Source organism: Penicillium daleae, assembly GCF_028827525.1.
Source record: "Penicillium daleae strain IBT 16125 chromosome Unknown utg000009l_segment0_segment0, whole genome shotgun sequence".
In the NCBI taxonomy this organism is placed as follows: Eukaryota; Fungi; Ascomycota; class Eurotiomycetes; order Eurotiales; family Aspergillaceae; genus Penicillium; species Penicillium daleae.
The window spans coordinates 857186-874193 of NW_026623157.1; the positions used below are offsets into that span (position 1 = coordinate 857186).

At 49.8% G+C, this 17008-nt stretch overlaps 8 protein-coding genes across 8 annotated transcripts; 6 read left to right on the forward strand and 2 right to left on the reverse strand.

The window, feature by feature from the left end:
- Nucleotides 1-204: 204 nt before the first annotated feature.
- cef1 (putative cell division control protein (Cdc5)) lies at nt 205-2772 on the reverse strand (the record flags this gene model as incomplete). The annotated part of the gene is made up of 4 exons (XM_056914895.1): nt 205-2188; nt 2244-2587; nt 2654-2687; nt 2747-2772. 4 exons carry the CDS (start codon nt 2770-2772, stop codon nt 205-207), a joined length of 2388 nt encoding a protein of 795 aa, XP_056759649.1.
- Nucleotides 2773-3050: 278 nt separating this feature from the next.
- Nucleotides 3051-4454, forward strand: N7458_011514 (ribosome biogenesis protein NOP53; the record flags this gene model as incomplete). The annotated part of the gene is made up of 3 exons (XM_056914896.1): nt 3051-3184; nt 3246-4187; nt 4238-4454. The coding sequence occupies 3 exons, from the start codon at nt 3051-3053 to the stop codon at nt 4452-4454; spliced, it is 1293 nt and encodes a 430-aa protein (XP_056759650.1).
- A 672-nt stretch (nt 4455-5126) lies between these two features.
- On the forward strand, nt 5127-5758 carry N7458_011515 (ribonuclease H2 subunit C; the record flags this gene model as incomplete). Its single annotated transcript, XM_056914897.1, has 3 exons — nt 5127-5316; nt 5368-5442; nt 5523-5758. The coding sequence occupies 3 exons, from the start codon at nt 5127-5129 to the stop codon at nt 5756-5758; spliced, it is 501 nt and encodes a 166-aa protein (XP_056759651.1).
- A 1992-nt stretch (nt 5759-7750) lies between these two features.
- N7458_011516 (serine/threonine-protein kinase) lies at nt 7751-9226 on the forward strand (the record flags this gene model as incomplete). The annotated part of the gene is made up of 5 exons (XM_056914898.1): nt 7751-7971; nt 8038-8491; nt 8551-8614; nt 8691-8845; nt 8939-9226. 5 exons carry the CDS (start codon nt 7751-7753, stop codon nt 9224-9226), a joined length of 1182 nt encoding a protein of 393 aa, XP_056759652.1.
- A 1031-nt stretch (nt 9227-10257) lies between these two features.
- N7458_011517 (uncharacterized protein) lies at nt 10258-11087 on the forward strand (the record flags this gene model as incomplete). The annotated part of the gene is made up of 2 exons (XM_056914899.1): nt 10258-10760; nt 10823-11087. The coding sequence occupies 2 exons, from the start codon at nt 10258-10260 to the stop codon at nt 11085-11087; spliced, it is 768 nt and encodes a 255-aa protein (XP_056759653.1).
- Nucleotides 11088-11763: 676 nt separating this feature from the next.
- On the forward strand, nt 11764-12864 carry N7458_011518 (putative mRNA decapping hydrolase; the record flags this gene model as incomplete). Its single annotated transcript, XM_056914900.1, has 3 exons — nt 11764-11845; nt 11904-12563; nt 12620-12864. 3 exons carry the CDS (start codon nt 11764-11766, stop codon nt 12862-12864), a joined length of 987 nt encoding a protein of 328 aa, XP_056759654.1.
- A 486-nt stretch (nt 12865-13350) lies between these two features.
- Nucleotides 13351-14169, forward strand: N7458_011519 (ubiquitin carboxyl-terminal hydrolase; the record flags this gene model as incomplete). Its single annotated transcript, XM_056914901.1, has 2 exons — nt 13351-13402; nt 13469-14169. 2 exons carry the CDS (start codon nt 13351-13353, stop codon nt 14167-14169), a joined length of 753 nt encoding a protein of 250 aa, XP_056759655.1.
- A 577-nt stretch (nt 14170-14746) lies between these two features.
- On the reverse strand, nt 14747-16702 carry N7458_011520 (uncharacterized protein; the record flags this gene model as incomplete). The annotated part of the gene is made up of 5 exons (XM_056914902.1): nt 14747-15133; nt 15187-15519; nt 15570-15726; nt 15784-16332; nt 16383-16702. 5 exons carry the CDS (start codon nt 16700-16702, stop codon nt 14747-14749), a joined length of 1746 nt encoding a protein of 581 aa, XP_056759656.1.
- Nucleotides 16703-17008: the final 306 nt, after the last annotated feature.

A 17008-nucleotide genomic window follows, 5' to 3' on the forward strand; every position in this document is an offset into this window, starting at 1 on the left:
CAGGCTACGAAGCACAAGAGATACTGCTGATGACTCTACATGGGCTGAGTGTTTTGTTGAACAATTAAATTGTAACCAGATCGAACTCCTGATGATTTGAGTTATCCACGCAAATGTAACCTTCCTAATGATACAAAATACAAAACGAAGCCTGCGAGGGGTCATGATCCAGAAAATATAGAAGAATGAATAAAATCAGCCCATTCAATGCCAACCATTGATCGTAGCTGTACCAGCGACAAGCTCATCCAACTCGTCCTTTCGGCTCTTGTACAATTCCTGTGCCTCCCGCTCTCGGCGCATCATGAAGGACACCTCCTCCCGCAGGCGCTCTAGTCGCCGAGAGACGGCAGCCTCCTCAGATATCTGCAGAGAACGGAACGAGTCCAGGTCATCTTGTGCCTTAGGCAAGGCCGCGCCAGCTTCCAAAATCTTGGTTCGTAGCATCTTGGCGCGATTTTGGTATCCGCCATAATGCAATGCCAGCTTCTTCTCTAGCTTGTTGCCCTTCTCTGCGGTGGCGAGCAGAGATGCCTGCACACCGTCAAAGGCTGCAATCATGCGCTGTTCCTCTTGGAAGTCATCATTTTCCTCTTCATCTTCGTAGTTCTCCAGGCCGGGAAGGACTGTAGCTCGAGTGGATGACCAGATGTCATCAAACCTTTCTTGCCATTCCTCTTGCTGTTGCCGTGCCTCTTCCGAAGCAATCTCAGCAGCAATGGCTGCACGAGCAGCTTCCAAGAACGTATCATCCAGACGGTCCAGTTTTGGTGCTTTCCCTTCGACCTTGGCACCAGGCACCGGGTGCCTGCGTGAGTCGTATGCTATCATGACAGCAGTTTCTCTAGCAATCAAGCCTTCCACGGGGTCTGTCACTTGAGACGCACGTTGCATCAAGGCATCGAGGTCAAGAACGACAGGTCGAGGCAGACCACGCTGGTATACCTGAGACTGGCGCTTGAACTCCGCTTGAGCGGCCTTTTCCCTTGCCTCCTTCTCTCTGCGATCACGTTCAGCCGCATCCTCCTCGGTCATTTCCACAGTAGCAGATGGCTCTGCAGCCTCAGATGGAAGCTCTTCCAGCTCCCACTCGGTCTCTTTGGGCTTGGGGAGTGAAGCGAGCTTGCTGCGCATGGACTGGCGCATGGAATTCTCATGCATCTTGATATCTCGAGGAGTGCTACCGACAAGTTGTGGCCCCTGGCCCTCTTTATTCAGCGCAAAGTGATCGCGAGGTGTGCGCAAGGGCGTGGCCCCAGGTCCAACTCCACCAGTCATGGGGGTGGCTCCCAAACCATTGGCCTGTCGGAAGGGAGTGGCCATGGGGTTGGGCGTGACAATATCCTGTCGTCGAGGGGCAATCCCTTCAAACCCGGTTGAGGAACTGCCTTCATGGAGAGGAGTGTTCTCTCCTCCAAGCAGCGAAGACTGAGTTTCGGTAAGAGCCCGAATGTTCTTAATTTCATTGGCGATATGATCCTCCTCGGGTGCAGCTCGCGGCGTCCGGATAGGAGTTCCTCCAACAATCGCACCATAGTTTCCAATAAGACCCCGAGTGGTTTCTTCATCGGCGCTCATCCTGCTGGCCTTGTCTCCAGCCATGCCCATCTTAATGATATCGTCCATTTCACTCTCGCTAACCTGTGGCGCCGGCAGAACCAGACCCCGACGCTTGCTGCTCTGCTCTGCTTCGCGAATCTTTTGCATTTGACCTGCACGTGCAGCCGCAGCGAAAGCAGCCGAGTTGCTATTCTTATCATTCTTGCGCTTCTTGCGCTCGGCATCTTCATCTTGATCGCCCTTCCGCTTGTTGGCCAGCTGTTGCTTGCGAGGGTCGAACATCTCCCGTTGGCGCTCATTCAGGGTTTGTTCTTCGGTTGTGTCGTAAAATCCCGAAGCAGCTGGCTTTTCAAAGGGAATGTCGGCGTTGTAATCCATCTGGCCGGGCTTCCGAGTGACCACCTTGACATTGATACCGGCATGCTTCAGTTCACGACGCTTCTGTAACACTGCCAATCGACGCGATTCCTCCAATTGACGCTCTCGGGCCTTGCGCTTGGCCTTTTTACCTTGTGTATTGGCGAGACGGGCACGAGCCTCACTCAGCATCTCTTTCTCATCTTCATCCAAGTCGATCGTATCGGGGCGTGCAGGTTTAGACTCTGGATCGGGATCCAACTCTCCGGGACTTTAGCATGTTAGCATCATAGTTATTCTAATATAGGGTCCAAGGTGAAACATACCGAAGGCGACGGACATCATCCGCACTAGGAGCCGCCGTCTCTCCACCCTCTGGTCCTCCCAAACCAAGCTCATCGTTCTCACGAGCTTCGGCCTCATCCAAAAGTTTTTGATAACGCTCGAGGCACTGGGTTGCGGTACGTCCGACAATGGGGGCGATTGTACGCCATTGCGTTGGCATCAGCTTCGCCAGGTGCAGAAGCTTCTCGTCCTCCTCTCGCGACCACTCCACTTTGCGAATACCAGGGTCCAGCCATTCGATCCAACGTGCCTTGCACTGCTTCGGGGTCTTGCGGGCGAGGAGAGACGACACACGAGCCCACTGGTTGAGACCATATTTCGAGACCTGCCAGAAAGTCAGAATTTGCGCACATCATGCAACACCTTTCCCAGAATTTAGAGCAAGACATACGGCCGCTCGAAGGACCTCGTCCTCGATATTGGTCCTGATGAGCTGTCAGCTATGGTCGGTCGCGAATAGACATGAATGGGCGAGAGGTCTTACCAAACACCTCCTTTGACGACAGGCATGGTGCGCGACTAGACTTCAGCCTGGGAATAATTCAGAGAAGAAGTAAGATCGCAATCAACCTCCGGGGAGATAAAGACACAGAGATCCCCGGACAGCAGCAGTCGACGCGCGATGACTTGACGGAGCTAGAAGAAAAGCGAGTTTGCCAAGGCCAAGTCCCTTGACCGCCCGTGCTGCCGCCCCCGCGTTAGGTAAGCGGATCCTGAAATTTTGGTTTTTCTTAGTTTTTTTGATTTGGAGACTTTCGCAGAAAAAAAAACTGATAAGAGCATCAACCATGTCAACGTCGGTGGGTGCCCCCCAACAGTTCAAGCAGCCTTCCCGTAAGGGTAAGAAGGCCTGGCGCAAGAATGTCGACGTCACAGAAGTGCAGGAGGGTCTGCGCCAGTTGAAAGATGCTGAGATCAAAGGGTGTGTCTATACTGTACACAATCTGGAATTCACTACAGGACTATTGCTGACTTTTGAACAGTGGTCTGATCTCGGAGAAGCCATCCGATGAGCTTTTCATTCTCGATACCACTGGAGATCAAGAGGTTCGGCAAGCAATTGCAAAGAAACACAAGCCGCTCAAGGCCGACGAGATCATCGCTCAACGGTCTGCCATCCCCGCATTGGACGGACGCAAGCGTGTTAATTCGAATGTTACCGATGGAGTTATCGAGCCCAAGACGAAGAAGCACAAGAATGACTGGGTTAGCCGCAAGGATTACTTGCGCTTGAAGCAGGTGGCCAGGGAAGCGAACCCTATCAATAAGAAGGGCAACAACGAGCTTTATGATCCATGGGCGGATGACGCCGAGGAGCCTACCGTCTACGATGATCCTCAATTTGATTTCCTGCGGAAGCCAAAGGCCAAGGTCGCCCCGGAGACCCTGAAGCACGCGCCAATCTCCCTTGCTGCCAATGGCAAGCCCGTTCCCTCTGTGCGCATGCCCCATGCCGGAACCAGTTACAACCCGGTGTTTGAAGATTGGGATCAGCTCCTGCAAGAGCACGGAGAGAAGGCTGTCGAGGCGGAGAAGAAGCGCCTTGAAGAGGAAAAGAAGGAGCAGGAGAGGCAACGATTAATCGCCGAGGCCCAGAACGACGACGGAGAAGTAAAGTCCGACGACGAGAGTGCATGGGAAGGCTTTGAAAGTGAATATGAGAAGCCCGAGTGGTTGAACAAGAAGCGACCGGAGCGAAAGACCAAGACTCAGCGCAACAAGATCAAGCGGCGCAAGGAGGCCGAGAGGCAAGCGAAGTGGGATGAGCAAAAGGCCAAGAAAGATGCTCAAGCCGAACGGATCCAAGAGCTTGCCGAGCTCGCCAAGCAGAACGAACTGGAACGTGCCAACGAGTCTGATGCTGATGACTCGGAGGATGGAGATGAAACTACTCTGCGACGAAAGCCGTTCGGCGGCAAGCTTGCGTATGTTCTTCGTGTTGAAATAAGTAGACTTTTACTAACATACTCGACAGGCCACCGGAGAAGCCATTGGAGCTGGTTCTCCCTGATGAGCTGCAGGACTCTCTGCGCTTGCTCAAGCCCGAGGGCAACCTCTTGGACGACAGATTCCGCACACTCATCGTCCAGGGAAAGCTTGAGTCTCGCAAGCCAATAACACAGGCTCGCAAGGCGAAGAAAAAGGTGACGGAGAAGTGGATGTCCAAGGATTTCAAAGTTCCTGGATTTTAAGTAATCGTTTATACTGTTTGGCTTTCTCAAAACGGCGTGCATTGGCGATTGGATGAACATACATTATGGTCAAAACATTGAGGCTTTTTCACATGATTATTTCTTCTGGGATCTTAAACAGCGATAGTAGTAGTATGAATACATTAGATTTACATCGATCAAAAATCTACTTCTAATCCGAAGATTCCCCCGAGGCCGAGACAGTCGAAAAAGTTGCATTCATGTGTAGGTTAATGTGAAGGTGTCTAGCTAACGGATCGCTGCATATTGAATATTTCAGTTCTTCAATTTTGCGAATCCTTGTTAGGCTCTAGTAAATCATTGGTAGAAATCCAAATATTCTCCAATTCGTAGCAGATTCTGACGAGAGTAGGAAGTATACCTCCTACGGTGGACCATAGTTTCTAAGTGTTGGCTAGTGCCACTTAACGCGGGAACGCGACGCGCCTCGGTCACCTACCTCAACTTTACCCTGCAAGAATTCACCACCGACACCCACGACTCATTCTCGGCCTCGCCAACGCAATTGCATTTCCTATACTCCTGGTACAGACTGAAATTCACACGGTAGCTATAAATCCAACATTTGAGCGAGGTCAACAACTTCCTTCCTTATCTCTGGATTCGTGCTACCTACGACGAACAATTCCATCCTGCGACTTTCGCACCAAAATGCCAGAGATGTATGCCTTCCAAGCGGGCTCGAAGCCAATCTCCTCGATAGCAAGCGCTGAAGAAACCACGAAATTCACACCCAACATCCTCCCCTGTCGAATACATCACGATGGTCCCATCGAGTCTACCGACAGGTTTTGGATCCCACAGACTGATGAGAAGGGTACGCATCACAGCATCTCCCACGGTAATTAGGAAGGGATGTCAAGAGATTTTTTCTGATACTGTGTCCCTGCAGACAACAAGCAAACAGCATACTTCCGTGGACGCAGGCTGCGTGGCCGGCGCGTTGCTATTCCCGAGGGCTATCAAGGTACGAAGACATCAGTTACAAGAAAATTGCTCCAGTCTGATCCCGCGCGATTGGCTAATATTGTTTCTTACAATTCTTAGGTGTCATCGCTACGCCAACAGAACGTCTACTACCAGCATCTCAACGACCACACAACGATACAGCGGAAGATGGCGAGACTGAACCAGAGGAACCAGTCAAGGTTCTCGAGGCACAGGGTACATTTGATGAATTGATGGTATGGGGGCATGAGATCCTTCCTGCGGCAGACGATACATTTGTTAAAGGTGTAGAGGAATGGGTGCGGTTTGCTGAGACGGTAGGTCCCTCTCCATAAGCTTTGCTACCTAGGGTATGAGAATACTAACTTGGATGATAGATGCATGGGACGGCTGGGCCAGCGATAGAGGGGAGCAAAGCATAGAGGGTCCCTCATTTGGCTGATTGTTATAATCAAACAATGCAAATCGCTAAATATAGGAGTTCTATCATACCTAGGACCAGTATAAGTAGCGCTCGTAAATTTAGAAGGGAGGCAACCCCAAGAAATTCGCTGCCGTTTCATAGTTTTATATTGATGTTCATAGGTCAATTACGGGAAGTATTTGCATTGCTCGTGTTTCTTAATTCACTAAGATTAACGGGAGTTGGTTGGAACGCTGGAGAGCGTGGGGAGTGGAGCCGATAAACATAGTGGAAGATCATAAAGCCTTGAATCGAAGCCTATCCTGCTCGTCGAGGTTATCTTTGCATTCACAATAGAGACGGAACAGTTGGCGATTAAAAAGTGATATAGAATGATAGCTGAATCATCACATGAGAAACGCCCTTTCCAATATAGATATTTACACAACAGTTTCCCTAGGTAGGAGACTAAGGGCTGCATATGATTCTAAACTGCCCAGAAGCCTAAGGAACAAATGAACACAAGACTCCCGCAGGGAAATATGCCGCACTAGTACGAAGAAAACAAGAAACTATTAGAGGATTTCACGAGACAGAAATACTCATAGATATTTAGAGAATAAACCCCAAGACGTAAGTACATGAACCTAATCAAACAAAAGCACAACTATATAGCCGAATACAGATGCCATCAACAGATGGAAGGCAGCAGCTGGTCATTCCTTGGTATGGCTAGGTAGGGGCTTTTGGTTCTCCCGGCAAAGCGTTGGTGGTGTATCAAAAGCCTTATTTCCCAGATCTAAAAGTGCAGGTACCAGGAGCCCTCTGCTACCATCCACAAATAAGATAATGTGCTCTCGGCTGATATAGACCCTATTGACATCGTAGTAATCAACAGTGCAGTGTTGCCGGGTGTGCCAACCGTTCCTAAAAGACTTGTTAACGGCTTGATTGCGATGAGGACCGCGACCAATTTACATTACCGTGGCACTCACGGCGCTAAAAGGTGCTTGACCAAGCCGATGATTCTCGCTCTCTCTCCAGGATCACGCGAGTACATGTTATACGGTTCGAAGGTAACATTGTTGGTATCCATGATGAACTAAGAATTGGGCTGTCTTTGAGAAGCAAAGATGGATAATAAGCGTAGAAAATAGTACACGTAGATGGTTTCTGAATAATTTGCTGAGGTATGACAAGAAGCTGTCTATGCCATGGCGAGATCATGCGAATTTATATTCCTTTCTCGGCTGATATCAGAGCCTCACTGAATAATGGCCGTCTAGGCATTCATATCACGCCTGCGTTCGACGACCTTGTGCTGGTAATTGAGGTGCATAAGCGCTGGAGACGTGGCCTTTGTTAAAACTTGGTGTAGCCGCCACGAGCGACTACCTACATATCCAGTTAACGTGCTTGCACTATTGGTAAATGATGAATTATCGAACAACCTCCTAGGATAATTTTAAGGGCAAAGCGTTTACTGTAACCCGCCAGCTATCCAATATTAGCCTGGTAGTTTCAGGAAGTCGCGCGCGTCCCATCATTTCTGCAGTCGTACTTTATCCCGTGTTGGTTGCTAATTTTGTATTACCAGGTTGACCTTGAGGCTGAGGGATGGTGGGTCCACGGTTTGGGTTGATAGTTTCCGTACGGGCAGTCCCGCAATCTAGGCCAATGAGAACAGATGAAATTCCTTAGGCATCTGGGGTTAGTTGCCCCCGTCTTCGCGCCATGGGGCGTGTTCCGTAACACGCTATCCCATGTCGAGAGGCCTTAAATGTACCCCCGAGGCCCTGCCCCACGCTCCTCAATATTATCTATTGAGTTTCTTCTAAAGTGTCGAACTCCCCCATCTCAATCTTCCCTTTCTTACAAAACATCGCACTCGGCACCTCTTGCGCAACGCATATCCATCGCAGGCATGAGCACCTCACCTCCTCCCACTCCGACATCAAGGTCCGCAACAGATGACGAGCGTAGATTCAAAACCATTACATTACCGTGTGAGTTGGTGGAGGACTACCGCCCAGGTGGTTATCATCCTGTCGTTCTCGGCGGCGCCTTCAAAAATGGCCGCTACAAGGTCATTCGAAAGCTCGGCGAGGGCTCCTACTCGACCGTTTGGCTTGCTCATGACCTGCAGTGAACTCGTCTTTTTTATGTCTGCCCATGAAGCTATAGATTTCGAATTCTCATATTTCATTCAAGCAAGAATGGACATGTCGCCCTAAAGATTCTGGTGTCGCAAATCTCTGAATCGACAAGCGAGCTACGAATCTTACGCCACATCGACCAAGTTGCACCCGCACAAGGGGCTCGGTATATCATACGACTGCTAGACGAGTTCGAACACCACGGCCCCAATGGAGTCCACAAATGTCTGGTAATCGAGCCCATGGGCCCGAGTGTGAATACCATGGCCGAGGAGCTGCCGCAGTTCAAACCTCGCATGCAAGGAATGAAAATTCGCTATCCTCTTCCAATGACAAAGAGAATCCTCAAGCAGTCATTGCAGGCACTTACATTTCTCCACGAAAATGGTATCGCCCATGGAGATTTTCAACCAGGAAATATACTCTTCACTCTGAACGATATCGACTCGACCCCCGAGGACGTTCTTCGGCAGGAAGAAGGCGTGCAAGCTCGGTCGATCTCGCCCCCGGTAGAGAGGCTAGACGGTAAGCAAGATAAATTGGCTCCTGATATCTTTGCGTTGCGCAGCCTCTGCTGCCTTTTACCTGCTCCACCGAAGGGTTCAAGGTTAAATTGTCAGATATGGGTGGCGGTCAGTTCCATCTTTCTTGATTATATGTGTTTTCTCTTGACGAATATCCAAACTCATACCTGTCTACCCTGAGAAGCATATTTCTTTACCGACCCGCCGGAAAAGCTCGTTACTCCACTTGGTCTTCGAGCTCCCGAGTTGATTCTAACCGGAGCCATCGACAATACTATTGATGTCTGGAGTTTTGGCTGCCTGGTCTTTGAGCTTATCACCGGCCAGCCACTCTTCTGCGTACCAGGTTCCAAGTATGGATATGATGATCATCTTCTATCCCTCACCGCACAGCTCGGTTCCTTTCCCGATGAGCTATTCAGACATTGAAAGACCTCATCTCTATACTTTACGCCCGAGCGGAAGCTCTTTAACTGTCAGCTTGGGGGAGTTCCCACGGGGCAGGAACCGCTCATGTTGGAGCAGGAGTCCATGGAAGAGCTATTTGACCTGGCAGGCCCCGATCTTGATGAGGAGGAAGCCAACAAAGTGAAGGCGCTCATTCGATGGATTTTGCAATATGATCCGGCAAAGAGACCTTCACCTGCGAAAATATTGAGCGATCCTTGGTTTTGCGAGATCGACGTGGGGAGTGATCCGTCCGAGGTATCTATTGTCTAGTTGTTTGTACTTATGTGTCTGAGTTCGGAGCAAATTCAGGTATCAGGACTGCCACGGTACCACGTAGATTGATTTCAGAGTAAAATTACAGCAATGGCTTACCTCTCTGATGTTCAAGGCTAAGGCCCGTTGCGAATAAACCATTGTTCCGTACAGTGGCCAGGTGGTGCGACAAAATAAATATTTCCTAAGCTTTGGGCCAAGCAAAAGGCTGAGGAGAGAGATAACTGCCTACTTAAAAATACGAAATGCTTTTCAATGTTTCCCATGACGATCCAATAAACCAACATTTCGAACAGCCATAGAAAACATACAATCCGCTCATATAAGCAATTTGAATACAAATGACAAGTCACTGAGCGATCGGTTACGTGAACAGGTGGTCTCGGTCCGATTGGATCTTAAATATTCATCCCTTCCAGTAGTTCTAAGGGAAACGATGAGGGGACGTAGAAGGTAGAACTGGAAGGGACGGGATACGAGTCCGAGGCACCGACCAGTGGATCTGATTCGATCTGATCAGAAAACAGACCCAACCCGACAGGATGGAAGGAAGTGATTGGTGACTGGGGGCGTCGACAGGTTCCATCATAGGGGGTGGGCCCGGGGCATACATTCCGGATGCATGGCTTAGGCTGAGCTGTTTGGGAACTGCACCGATAAATCTTGGCATCCTGGGCACCGGTGACATAGCCCGAGGGATAATAATGCATATAAAATCGTTACACGCTCTCACCAAATTTTCTAAATATCTCTTCTCATTGCGTGTGTACCAGGATTCAAATAACCACGTCTCGAACTCTTTCTTCAGTTCGACGCTATAGAGCTTTCCCATTCTGGTATCCAAGTGCCTTGGCCCTTGCATCTCTCTCCAACTCTTGATTATACAATGTCAGTAGCACTCGCTTCTCATGCCTAAGCATTGTTTGGCACGCTTGTTGACCCCACCGTCAACTCTTCTCCCTTCATTGTTTTGTATCAGAATTGTCTTTTTGTCAAAAGTTGAAACAACAATCATCTCCTAGTCCGCCATGTCATTTGTTTCGATAGGAGATGTCGTCTTTTGCACCCAACTTGCGTTTCGTATATACACCACCCTCACCAGTGGACGAAAGAATGCTCCTCGAGATATGAAGGCGTTAGGAGAGGTCCTGTTTGGCCTTTATTGTGCTCTCAACCATCGAGAGAGAGAGCTTGAGACCGTTCTCAGTGGGCCAATTGCTAGAGATGAGCATGACATAGTGCAGACAAGACAGCAGCTTGGGCAAATGATCAAACCTTGCCGAAGGGCTCTGAAGGAACTTGATGAAGCAACTGCAAACTACCGCCAGGCCGCTCACGATCCCCCCCGCCTGGTATCCGGTCCATCCTATCGGGTGTTTGGTATAGGTTTCTCACAGCAGCTCAAAGCTCAAGTCAGGGTTCAATGGCTAAGAGTCCAATGGTACCTCCGCAGCGACTCATTCACCAAGTATCGCATCGAGCTCCAATCGCATACGAGCGCTATCAACCTTCTTTTGAGCACCATGACATGGTCAGTTTCTCATGGATGCCTCTCTAGACTCATCTGACATGCGGTCCATCTAACCCCTACAGGTCAAGCACCACCCGCTCTGAGGAAATTGGCAGACGCCAGGCGCAAAGACTAGAGGAGATTGAACATACAACTACCCGACTGAATGAAAACATGGACCGACTGGTGCAGGCTATCACCAGCCCACGAACTCACCATCCGACTCTTATTCTCCCTAGTCTGATTCTTCCAATCGGTGATCCTGGAGCTGACTACTATCCAACTGTAGCATTGAACCAGGTTATTGATGGTATGTTCGATATTACAACGAATAACACCACTTGCTAACAATAATCTCACAATACCTAGCATCCCCTTTGGCCCTGCCTCAAAGCTTCCTCGATGAACAGAACTGGCAATCTTCGGAGGCTCTACTATGGTCAATCGTCCTACGTTTTCAGCGTCAATCAAATCACCAAATCTCTAACTTTGCATCTCGAGTCACTGAAGAGAGTGAGCCAGCATGAAGCCCGGCTATACTCTTCCCAACTACGCTTCTATCTTGTTCTGTCATTGTCAAATAAAAGAGGCGAGTCAACGTTAGGTAAATGGCAATTTTCTGCGTGATTGCATCATGTTCTTTTGATAAGCGAGGATTAATTGTTCTCGTCAACTAGTTACTTGATTGACTACACAATCATCCCGCCAAGGAGGAGCTTTCTGGACATAATCTCACAAAAAATGTATACATTTTACCACTTTCCCTTGATTCATCTACCTTCATAGAGGTCTTTCAAGATTATAAGAGTATATGCTTGTGTTGACTGGGCTGCATCTATTTTTTTCTTGCATGGAGGAACTAGAAAATAGATTCACTGGATATGCCATATACACTGCGATAAGCGCCAGATAAGGCACGATAAGCCTGACCGCCCGCTGATCGTGAAGCCGATAACGAATCCCCCGCGCAGCTTCTTTTCAATTCAAGTTTCACTTCACAATTATACGTCGGCAATTGCTCAACATGGCTGGTGAACAAAGCGACACGAAAGTCGCTCCAGAGGCCTTGGTTGGCAAATTTCAAATCACCAAGCTACTGAAGCAAGGTACACTCACTAAACTAAACACCCCGCAATCAAGAAATCAGAAACTAACCAGTCATAGATCAAAATGGCCGACGTATTGCTCTGCTGGGAACAATCGACGACCAACAAGGTATATTGACTGCCGAGCGTGCTGCATTTTCCACCGAGTCTCTTGAGGTTATTCAAGCATTCCACGCAGCCATCACGCGCGTCAAGAACCTCGGTGACAACGATATCTACCGCTGGTACCTCGCGTCCTCCAATGGCAGCGCCCAACCAGCCGACAGCCAGCAAGACCTCAAGCTGAACCTGATCTGGCCCTGCACAGCAAAGCACATAAAGAAGTACTCGGACCAACAGGTTCGCATGGTCACCGAGACACCTGAGATCTACCGCCAGCACGTGCGCCCTTTCATGCGCGCCAAGCGCGAGGAGGGACATCTGAACTGGGTGTTCAACATCCTTGAGGGTCGCACGGAGCAAGAAGATGTGATTATGCGGGATGCAGGCCACGGTCCCGAGGATGCGTTCCTGATGCTGCCGGATCTCAACTGGGATCGGAAGACTTTGAACTCGCTGCATTTGCTGGCGTTAGTGCATCGACGGGATATTTGGAGTTTGAGAGATCTTCAGAAGAAGCATATTCCGTGGTTGAAATATCTGCGGCAGCGTGTGCTGGAGGCTACGGTGAAAATGTACCCGGACTTGGAGGAGGATCAACTCAAGCTTTACGTTCATTGTAAGTTTCTCGGTGTTGATATGGGTTCCTTTGTACTTGCTGACACTTTCATGCAGATCAACCGACATATTATCATTTCCACATCCACGTCGTCAACGTCATGTTGGAAGCTGGCGCTACCCAGGCCACTGGCAAGGCCTTTGGGTTGGAGAATATTATCTCCCAATTGGAGACCATGTCTGGTGGAGATGATGTGAGTATGGCAGATGTTAGTTTGACGTATTATCTGGGTGAGGCAAGCGAGTTGTGGACCGATATCTATGCGCCATTGAAGAAGGGGCATCAACCTGTAGCTCACTGAAGTTGAGTTTGCCCTCGCCATCGGAATACGAACCAAATACCCAACGATTAATGCATATGGAAAGAGCAAATATTTTCAAAGATTTACATCACCCAAGATTTATCGTGTCGTAAAATTTTGATTGTTCGCTGATTTTCCCTTGAGAGACTGTAATCATCTTTGCTGATGCTCGATGTCTCTTGTGGCCCTTGGAGATGATTTGAGTATGCTTCAACTTAAGCTGACGAGCGAGCTGTATATCTTAGCCGTGAAATGAGTCGAATGTGAAATAGATCTCTATCATAAGAGTTCGGATGGCATGTGATGGAAGCTGTGGCTGAAAGCTCCGTGTGGAGAAACAGCGCCGATAAAAGCTAACCCCGCAACATCAACTCTTCCACCTTAACCTCAGCCTCGCTCCCAGCTCCCAGCTTAACACAACCTCCGTTCCCCTCTTCAGCCCTAACAGAACAACCTTTCCACTGCTTTCAAATCCCCACACCCACCATGGCCGACAACCCCGACGTCCCCAACACACAAAAGGCCTTCGTGCCCCTCGGTACGCACCCTGCCCAGCACCAACAACAACAGCATCACTCATAACCAACTAACCCGCCCTCTCCAGAAAACAACCCAGAAGTCATGTCCCACCTAGTCCACCAACTAGGTCTCCCCCCAACACTAGGCTTCACAGACGTCTACTCAATCGACGAACCCGACCTCCTAGCCTTCGTCCCCCGCCCCTCCCATGCCCTCCTCCTCGTCTTCCCCGTCTCCCAAACCTACGAACAGTCCCGCACAGCAGAAGACAGCAACCTTCCCGAATACACCGGCTCCGGGCCCTCCGAGCCCGTAATGTGGTTCAAGCAGACCATCCGCAACGCCTGCGGACTCATCGGTCTCCTCCACGCCGTCGCTAACGGCGAGCCCCGCCAACACGTCACGCCCGGTTCGGATCTGGACCATTTACTCCGCGAGGCAGAGGTGTTGGAACCCGTTGCGCGGGCGGATCTTTTGTACGAGAGTAAGGCGTTGGAGAGCGCGCATGCGGATGCGGCGAAGCTGGGTGATACGGCGGCGCCGGAGGCGGAGGATAATGTTGATTTGCACTTTGTGGCGTTTGTGAAGGCGGTTGATGGCACGCTTTGGGAGTTGGATGGGCGGAGGAGAGGTCCTTTGGCGCGGGGGAAACTCGGTGCAGATGAGGATGCGCTTAGTGAGGCTGCGCTTGAACTGGGAGTGCGCCGGTTTTTGAAGATGGAGGCGCAAGGAGGGAATCCTGATTTGCGGTTTAGTCTGGTTAGCCTGGGGCCTGTCTTTGACTGAACAGGGAAACTGTATTGATATGTGACTGCGGTGGAAGAGATGGGATGGCCTATTCGGCTTTTATGGCGTCACTGGGCTTTGGGATAGATCGATGTTTATTCTCTACCTTTACTGGTATTCGGGTTTCAGGAAATGCCGTCCGTATTTCACGGGCCCTCCGTATTTGAAAGTCGTACAAAGCCGGATAGATGGTCTTGGTCTGATTTTCGAGAGAGAAGGGCCTAGATCTCAGGACTCGCCTGTTCTCGAAGCCAAACTAGACGGGGCAAAGGAAAAGTTGAGAGTCTGGTACATGAACGAATTAGGTTCTTCGATGCATTCTATCTATTCAATCAGACTTGGAGCATTCCCTGATTGAATACACTCTGGCCAGCCTGCTCATCACCTAGAATAGATGAAAATGTTGTGTAGATCCTAATAATCCGAATGCATCCCTTTCATTTTGCTATGCTGGACCGATTCTCTATGTCTATTAAATCTATAAGAAATCTATGAAGAACCAAGGTAGCTAAAGCGAAGTGGTTCACAGCAATAATGCGAACATGCCCAATCAACTCATCATCATATTGAGAAGAAATCATAACTTTTCAAGCTCCATAACCGGCGTCGCAACGCGAGTTTCAGCACCCATCATGGAGTCAGCAACCGGCTTCTTCTCACCAGCCTCTTCATTATCAGAGGCCACGACAGTTTGTTCACTCTTTGGTCCCGTATCCCCACCCTGAGTACCCAGTGTCAAGAACGGCACCATAAACACCGATAGACCGGCACAAGCAGCAGCAAACCAATATACTGCCAAGTAAGGCTGGATCGCTGGTGTCGAAGCGGTCATCTGGCTAGCGACTGAGGCACTGACAGACGTCGCGATACCAAGTCCAAGATTGTTGCAGAGCTTGCTGACGGTGTTGAAGATACCGCCAGCAATGGACTGCTGATTCGGTGGGAGAGAAGACATCACGTACATCTACTCAAAGATTAGCCAGCAATTCAACCACAATTTTTCGCAGATACACTCACATTCGTAACGTTGAACTGGATATCCGCGCCAACCACGACGAGAACCAGTGCTGGGAAGATGTACGCCCAGTAGATAGCGTCTTCTTTCATGAAGCTCAAAATCAGGAACGATGCAGTGTATGCCAGGGCACCGACACCAGTGAGCAGCTTATTGCTGACACGGTGCAGAATCAGGCCACAGACTACGTTGACCAGTACGCCGCTGACGACCATGGGGAGAAGGCGGACTGTGATATCGAGGGCTGTGAGGTGCTTGACTTCCTGCAGGTAGAGGGAGAGGAAGAATGAGACGGCCGAGAAGCCCATGAAGCCGAAACAGAAGGTTGCCATGAGCTGCATGTGGTTAGCTGCATATCCAAAGTCCAAGGGTGTTATATACTTACCAAGGCGAAATTGCGATCTTTCCAGACCCATAGAGGCATCAGGGGATGTTTCGCGATAGATTGCCAATACAAGAAGCACGCAAGTAGAAAAATGCCCACAATGAGAAGAGCAAGCACATATCCCGTCTTCCAACCATTTGGCGCATCACCAGCCAATCTATAACCAGTCAGTCCCGAACCCTCCCCAAGCAAAGGCACAAAAAAGACCACTTACGAAAGCGAACTTGAAAAGAAAGAAAACCCAACAATAACCAGCCCCGTCCCCAAAAGATCAAACTTCCGAACAGCCTCCCAACTAACCGGCGTCCTCGCAAATCCATCCGCCGGCACCGTCCAAATCGTCAACGCCGTAAAAATCGCATAAACAACCGCAAGCGCCCAAAACGACGCCCGCCAGTTATACTCATGCGACGCAATGCCAGAAATAATCATGCCCCCGACGAATCCGAGCGGGTTTCCCGCGCTGAAACATGCAAAGGCGCGATTCTTGCGTTTAGACGGCTGTTCGTAGACGGCGCCTAGTGCGCCGACAGCGGGTGGTACGACTGCCGCTGCGAAGAGGCCTAAGATTCCGGAGAAGACGTCCATGTAGATGGCGTTTGTGGCGAAGCCGGCGACTAGCAGGGAAAGTGTGAAGCCTGCCATGCCGATAATGAAGAGGGCTTTGCGCCCGAACATATCGGCTAGTTTGCCGAATGTTAGGAGGAAGGCGCCGCTGCTGAGGCTGTTGGATGCCCAGGCATGGATGATTAGTGATTGAGCTCTAATTGAAGGCTTTGTTCAAAGCTGATGGAAGAGACTCATGCAACGTACGAGGCACCGGCATTAATCCACGTAATTTCGGCCGAATTCATATTCAAATCCGCCCCAATGGACGCCGTCACGCCCACGATACAGCCCTGAAAAAAAGATTGCTGGCCAATCGCCATCGTAGCCGTCAAAACGAACAGACACTCCTGAACAGTCGAGTTGAAGCATTTCGGCCGTTGCGCATAACTCGGTTGCTCGTCGACTGTGAGGCTCACGTCCGGACCCTTTTCCCGGTCGTCTGCGTCGGGTTGTGAGGCCATACCTACTTGCGGGAAGGTGTGGGTGGTTTGTGTAACGAGTCCACACTCTCGTTGCGATCGCAACTAGCAAGCAAGTAGAAGGCTGTAAGAGAGGAGAAGGGCGAAGGATGAATTAATTAAATACGCTGGCGTCGGAAAAGCCGAAGGAAAAAAAGAACCCCTTGGCAATAGAAGATCGTGATTACGCGCCACCTAAAAATTAGCTTCCCCGACAGCGACGCTTTTTTCCAGGGGAAGACGTCAACGGGGGTAAAAGGGTAAGGTTATGTAGTTAAAAAAATCTCCGTCTGGTTCCACGTTGAACGAAGTGGGGTATATTAAGATATAATTTATACAATCGCTTCGTGTTTCTAGACTATTTATTCTACG